The sequence below is a fragment of the Daucus carota genome, chromosome 9 (assembly GCF_001625215.2).
Source record: "Daucus carota subsp. sativus chromosome 9, DH1 v3.0, whole genome shotgun sequence".
NCBI lineage: Eukaryota > Viridiplantae > Streptophyta > Magnoliopsida > Apiales > Apiaceae > Daucus > Daucus carota.
In genome coordinates this window covers 723,923-731,611 of record NC_030389.2, presented here as the reverse complement: position 1 = coordinate 731,611, position 7,689 = coordinate 723,923, and the positions used below count along the sequence as shown (strand labels likewise).

General features: G+C 34.1%; 1 protein-coding gene across 1 annotated transcript; it reads left to right on the top strand.

Annotated features, from left to right (window-relative positions):
* Positions 1–187: 187 nt before the first annotated feature.
* LOC108202739 (putative F-box protein At3g16210) lies at positions 188–1,789 on the top strand. Its single transcript, XM_017371266.2, has 2 exons — positions 188–285; positions 382–1,789. Exons 1-2 carry the CDS (start codon positions 203–205, stop codon positions 1,550–1,552), a joined length of 1,254 nt encoding a protein of 417 aa, XP_017226755.2. The 5' UTR covers positions 188–202; the 3' UTR covers positions 1,553–1,789.
* The last annotated feature ends 5,900 nt before the right edge of the window (positions 1,790–7,689 follow it).

Sequence of the window (7,689 nt, the reverse complement as noted above, 5' to 3'; positions counted from 1 at the left end):
TCCATATCTTCTATTTGTAACCAATTCAGCGAAAATCGGCTAAATCAAAATTTAAAGAAAAGTATCACGAAACAATCAAGACATCAACAAAAATTGAAATATACTATTAATGAAAAAACACGAATATAGCAAAAAATTTGAGAATAGTTTTCATTATAATCGGGGGTGAACAAGCAAATCGCATTACCCGGGGATTGATTGAATGATTGTAATAATGGCTCTCTCCTTGCGACGCTACAGTAGGTCAGGTGACACTGGGCATTTGGCTCAACTGTTGAAACAAAGGTAACATCTTTATTTATATCCCTCTGCATATATATGTTTTATTAAGTGGGTGATAATTATGTATTTAGCTGATTTAATTTGTTGGTGAATTTTCAGAATTAATGCAGGAAAAGAGAGATCAATGTTAATTGCAATGGACAAGATCGATAAATTGCCAGAAAGTTTGATTATCGAGATTCTGTCAAGGCTACCAGTAAAAGACCTGTTACAGTTTAAGAGTGTGTGCAAATCATGGTATGCGATGATTTCTAGCCCGAATTTTGTATCCAAACATCTAAGCAACTACTATAACAACAATGATGATTGGCGCGGTTGTCTCCTTGTTCAAGATTTTATTACAAACGCTGAAATTGAGTTAGTTGAGTTGCTTGTCGATGAAACTCCTCGAGTTTTAGCTTGTGATAAGTTATGTGGTGTGCCTATGCGTTGCTCTTTTCTTAGTGGTCCTTGTGATGGATTGTATTATGTGTATCAATATACGGGTACTCGTGCGTTGTGGAATCCGGCTATTGATGAGTTTAAGCTCTTGCCTGATATAATTTGTAAGCCTGATCTTCCTAAGCAGTTCACTTATTCTTCGTATGAGGTTTTTGGTTTTGGTTTTGATCATGTTATCGGGGATTATAAGGTGGTTGTTATGAAAGGTTATTGGGAGGTTGATCCTAATGATAAAAGTGATCTCCACCATCCGGTGTCTGTACTTGTGTATTCATTAAAGACTGATTCGTGGAGGTATTGCGGAGATCTGTCTAAACCTTATGATTTAGAAATGAATTACTGTTACATATATGTGAATGAATGTTGTTACTGGTTGGGATCACTGGATAATAACTCTGAAGTGATGATTTCGTTTGATATGGCTAGTGATTCGTTCAGAGAGAGTGATGTTCCAGACTCTGTTCCAGGCTATACACAGCCAAGTTTTAAGCGTCTTGCAGTATATGACGATTCTCTTGCATTGTTGTCTCTCCATAAAACTCAGAAGAATTTTGATATTTGGACATGGAGTGAGGGGGGGTGTTGGACCAAGAAATTTATTTTGGGGCCGCTTCCTGGTGTTTGGACTCCTGTTGGTCACTGGAAGAGTAACATGCTCTTACTGCAATGTGAGGATGGTACGATTTTCTTATTTGATCCCGACACACAAGAAAGGAAAGATCTTGCATTTCAGATCAGCACAATGTGTCAAGGAGTGTTTGCATACATGGAAAGCCTGGTTTCTATCAAAGGTCAGACCGAGGCAGGGCAGCAGTCCGAGGGAATTTGAATCACCAAACAATTGAGCCAAGTCATATCATTCCCTCCGGAAGATTCCTAAGTGTTATGTGTTTTTTTTTTTGGAATAACCGGCTTATATGTGCTGCGTTTTTTTTGGGTGTGTTTTGTGTTACGTTGGTGTTTGGCTCTCTTGGATGAGAAATATTCTAAGTTTGATTTTTCTTTGAGTCCCTGTCAAATGGTATCAAATTTTCATTTATGAATACGGATGAATTAATTGGTATTATTATGAAAGTCTCCCTAATTGAGGTTTTATACGAGAGTGGAATATGTGTGAATTGTGATGTGTTTCTATAGCCAATTCAACATTTTCTATCTTCTTTCTGAAAAGAATACATTTCTTTAGATTTACCGGTATGAAATCAGCATCAAGCTCTCTTAAACTCCGAACGGGCATTTCCTTTTGTGATCGCACTTATAAGACTTAACTAGCTAATCCTGCCCCAGATGGTTTGTTTGCAGCTCCTTTAGCAAAACTCCAACCTGCTGCTACAGTCTTAATAGGAGCGGACCACACATCAAAACCTTTAACTATTGACATGTGATTAACAGATTAAGAGCTATCAAATTCTTGAGCTGCATGTTACTAAACTAGGAGTTTAGGATAGATAAATTGGAACAGGAGGTGCATAATTTATTACATAAGATGGCCATAACTATCATTCACAGGCTAACAATTTGAATAAAGGAATTTTGAACTATTACAAGCTAATGCATTCAAATCACAGAGCCCTGTTCAAGACTTCAGATATAAAACAGTAGCATCACCAGTAACTTGCAGTCTTGCAGTAAAAAACTTATAATATATTCTGACTATTTATTTAAAATAAGTTTATTTTGAATTATCTGCTTTTCAAATTTATTAATGAACTACTTCGTTTTTATATGACATTTTGGTTTTTGACGTGCGATTTTAGATGTTTTGTCTAAATATTTTAATTAATTATTTGTGATAATTTTTGAACCGAAATTTTGGTTGCAGATTTAAATTTAGATAAATTTTGGTTGCGGTTTTAGATGTTTATATGTAGATGATATTATATTTACTGGAAATGATATATCATGCTGTGCTTAAGAATTTTAAGAATTCAATGATGGAGGTATTTGACATGTCTGATCTTGGAATGATGCACCACTTTCTTGGTATTGAAGTATCACAATCAGCTGGTGGCACTTTCTTGGTACAAGACATTCTCAACAGGTTTCAAATGAGCAATTCTAATCCTGTGATTTGTGAAGACCCCAGCCGAGTTTGGAAAGAAAGTCAACAGCACATTGTATAAGCAAATCGTTGGAAGCCTGATATATTTATCGGCAACCAGGCCAGACATTATGAAGAAGTTGATACGTTATCAACAACTGAAGCCGAGTTTGTTGCAGCCACTTTATGCGCATGTCAAGCTGTTTGGTTAAGAAGAATCCTTCGAGAGTTAAATTTGACACAGGAGGGAGCTACTGAAATTTATAATAGTTCCAGGATTAAGCTATCCAAAAATCCTGTTTTGCATGGAAAAAGCAAGCACATAGATGTGAGGTTATCGCGCGAGCTTGTTTATTTCAGAACAGAGGATCAAGCTGCAGACATACTTACCAAACCCCTCAAGTTTCCTGTGTTTTAGAAGCTCAGAAGATTGCATGGTTTGGTCAGCAGTAGTGAAGCCAAAACTTTTCTAAACTGACTGTTTACACTTCAATTTAAATTCAATATATGTATTGCGTAGCATGAACAAACTGCCCGGACTGAACTATTCATATCCCAAAAATTATTAATACATATTATGGAAAGTGAGAATGTTAACAGGGCTAGCAAACGAAACCTGCTGCTGAACTCTTATAATTATACATTATTACACACACACTCCCTCGCGTGGTGGATCCACCGCCATAAGGCAAAGCTTTGGCAGCTTATAAAGCCTATCCGGGTCCGTCTTGGGCATCAGTAAAACGAGCCGGAAGCACATGCATAGTTCCTCCTCCAACACCGGCGAAGGAGCCACCCATTCGGCCGTAGACCTTGACTTAACAATCCAACAAATGAATCAATCCGCAATACCATAATTTCATTAAATAAAATCCCAACAAATAATTGTACACAAGCAAAAGGCTAAAATTATACAAACTTCCATAACAAGGTGGAAGCAAATACAAGCAACAACTTTTTTAAAATACAACTAAAGCTTGACAGAGGAGCCTGAACCTTTAGTTGATTCCACTCAGCTCCATGAACAGATGCAGATCTCCCGTAATCAAACTGCTGACCAGGCTGCTGTCCGAAACGGCTCGGAGAGTTCTGTTGAAAATGAGGCAAGAAGTGTAGATTTTTTGTGACTTTCATTGAGTACATAATGACACCAGTAATAATATGCTTAATTGCCAGAGACATAAACAGACAAAGAAATTACCTTGGATTCAGTTTTCATAGACGGGAGGAAATTGTTGTCATACAGACAAGGTTTGTAGTTTCCTTATCGTCTAATAATAGGATCTGCTGGAACAGGAAGCTTAGTTGTTTCAGCGGCAGATGTGATAACAGACTTGCAGGCCGTCACAGCTTTGGGCTTTTGCATGGGGTAAATCCCTGAAAGTTGATCAAAGCTCAAACTTAGAAAATTATAGCTGCCATTATGTTATAAATGCGTAAATAAGTAAATAACTGTGACTGTGTGTGATGCTATTACCTGTGTAATACAAAACAGTGTCTGCATATCATCTCTTGTGACGTTATTACCAGCTGTATGCAAAGCAGGAATGAGACCAGAAGATGATGGGTGACTAGCCGGCAGTAAAAAATAAAAAATTAAAAACAAAAGTCAAGCTTAATGTACCAAGTGAGAAACATCGATCAATGGAAAAAAAACATTAACGTTTACATTATGCATGTATAATCTTAATCAATTAATCACTATGAAAGTTCACAAGACGTCCGCAAAAACACCAGAGTCGATAATAGTTTGGGATTTTATCATTAGTGCCATGAGAAAGATATGAAAATGCCCAACAGCATCTGTAAGAACTTCTTTGTCATTTGAAGTTATGAGTTTAGCAAGAGCATACAGGACTGGTTTTGTCTGATCAAAAGAATTGGACGCAGATGATGAGCTTAGCTGAACAAAAAGGCATCAGAAAAGTGGAAAGAATGTATAATAACTAATACATTCTAATACTTATCTGCATAATAACTAATACACTAGAAAGCAGGGATACTTCACTCACCCGCCGCACCGCGCACTCGATTCTTGGGGATTCTTCGATACTCGGGGATTCTTGGGGATTCTTTTTATATGATTAATTCTATGATTAGTTGAATACTCTATCACTTAACTACCTTATAATGTGATAATTGTGTTATTAAATAATTATATTGTATATTGTTAAGGATATTGAACTTATTTATTCAATTATTTGGTTTAAATATGTATATAACTCTTCAAATACATGTATAAAATATATTTTTAATATATTAATATTTGCCGAATCCCCCCGCACCTGAATCCCCATAATTTTAGATTTGCCGAATTCCCGTATCCCCGTACCGCGCACCCCCGTACCCGGACCCGCACTCATGCTTCCTAGCTAATACATCAATCGGATCATTGTCCTCACAAAACCATAGTTATGGGGGTACACTTCTGATGAGTATAGAACACCGTCCACCTGCATATGCAAATTTGAGAAAGTCAGCATACATATCTAGCGAAAGCGGGAAAGCAGTATGTATGTATGTTTTACATAGTTAAAGTTGTTGGGCCACCGGCCCGGAAGATACTAAGCCCATAACAGCCAAGCCCATGAAGCAGTCCAAAACTAACGGCCCAGTAAGAGAGCACGCATGAGATGTGACCTAACCCCTATAAATTCAGATGAATGGGAACAGAGTAAGGGGTTGGAAAATAAAGTAAAAGAGCCACCTCCTTGTAATATAGATCTGGCTGAGAATCATGTATGTTCCGGCTTATATCTCAACAAAAGTATTGCAGCCTTAATCACCTTGATGAGTCCAGTTTTTTTGTCAAGCTCATACTTCACCTTACTTCCCTTGCTAATTTCAATCACCTGCAGAAAAAAGCTTGGAGTAAGATAAACTTGATAATAGCATGATGGTTCTTTAAAGAGTTAAATGCAATATGTGTATCTAAAGTATGCGTCATGTGCATTTTGTGTACCTAAAGTAAGAATTGAACACATTGTGTACCTCATATATACAGTTCAGTGCAATGTGTGTGTTACTGATGTTTTCCGTTAGCTCCGTTACTGCACTTCCGTTAGAAAAGCCCTGCTATGCTCTTTCGAACATATAATCTGTATGTGATTCTAAACCGGAATGTAGATTTTGAATTTAAAATATTTATTTGTCTAACAAATAAAATTAGATTAATATCAAAATAAGATAATGGATCTAAATCCATTTATCGGTTTATTTTTATTATTGTTTTAATAATACTTAATTTTAACTCTTAAATGAATAATGTATCAAATTTATCTTTATTATTATATTTTTAATAAAAAATTATATATTACTTTTTTTCCTAAGTAATATAAATTATTTATGTGTTCGAAAGTAACAATTCATATATTTATTTTATATTATGAATTAAATTAAGAAGGTCTTCAAATAATTAACTTTTTTTATGAGCAAATCTATACACTATACTATTAAAGCCGAACCATAATAAGTTTGGTCGGTCGGTCAGTGCTCGAGCCGAATTGTGAGCGTATCTATATAACCAATTATCTTTTTTAACTACAACATATTACTTTTTATACATTTTCTAACTGAAAAAACACAATCTTTTAAAAATAACATTGAGCAACATAACATTTTTCATTTTTAACTAAACACATTATTTATTTTAGATTTACGCATCTCTTTAGTTTACAACATATTTTGTATTATATTATTAATGACGAAATGTTAAATATAAAATATATATAAAAAATAAATATAAAATATATACGAAAAGTAAATAATGTAAACAAGTCAGCCTTTGTAAATATCATGGGATCAGTCACCTAAGGACATGGCTAAACTTTATGGTGTAAAAATATTGCAGAACATGTGCTGTTGCCGTAGATTGAAAATTATAATAATAAAAATTATAATTCTATGTGAGAAATATAATAATAAGAATTTTTATTTTGAAACACATAAAATATATATTTTGCGTAGAAAAAAAGTAGTATTATATTATATTTATTAAAAATATAATAATTAAAATAAATTTGATACTTCATTTATTTAAGAGTTAAAATTAAGTTTTATTAAACCAATTATAGAAAAAATAAAATAAATTGTTAAATAAGTAAGTTCTACCAATATATGGATTTAGATCAATTTATCTTGTTTTAATATTAATCTAATTTGATTTATTAAACAAATAAATATTTTAAATATAAAATCTAAGTTCCTATTTAGAATCAGATACAGGCTATATGCTGAACAAAGCACAGGAGGCTCTACTAACGGAGGTGTAGTAACGGAGATGACGGAAAACATCATCAACACACACATTGCATCAAATTGTATATATTAGGTACACAATGTGTTCAATTGTTACTTGAGGTACACAAAGTGCATATGAAGCATACTTTGAGTACACATATTACATTTAACTCTTCTTTAAACTAACTATAAATTAACAGGTTTACTCATAAGAGATCAATAAAAAGTGACATGACATCAGGAATATAGATTACTTGATCTCATATATACAATTGGCCAAGCGACTACTCATTTTACATCTATGACATTAGCACCAGGTAGGAAACAAGACCAAATTACTGTAAATTTTTTGTAATCGTAGCTATAATGTACAATGTCAGCCTATTGTAACAAAACGTGTTCAATATTTTAATAAAAAGGATTTAAATAAGAAGGATGCACACTTAAAAGACCCGATAAATTGTTAGAATAATAGTAGTAGTATTCTTATAATTTAAGTGACATTAAATATGGTTCGTAAATTTACGACGGAATCCGTCGTAAGTTTGTATCCAAAAAGGGCGCCGCCTCTTAATCTGACACTTATTTCCTCTTTTAACTTAAAAAAATATTAAAATAGCGAATTTATGATGGAAGACCACATTCCGTCGTAAATTACTAATGTTAAAACGACACCGTACTTAGAA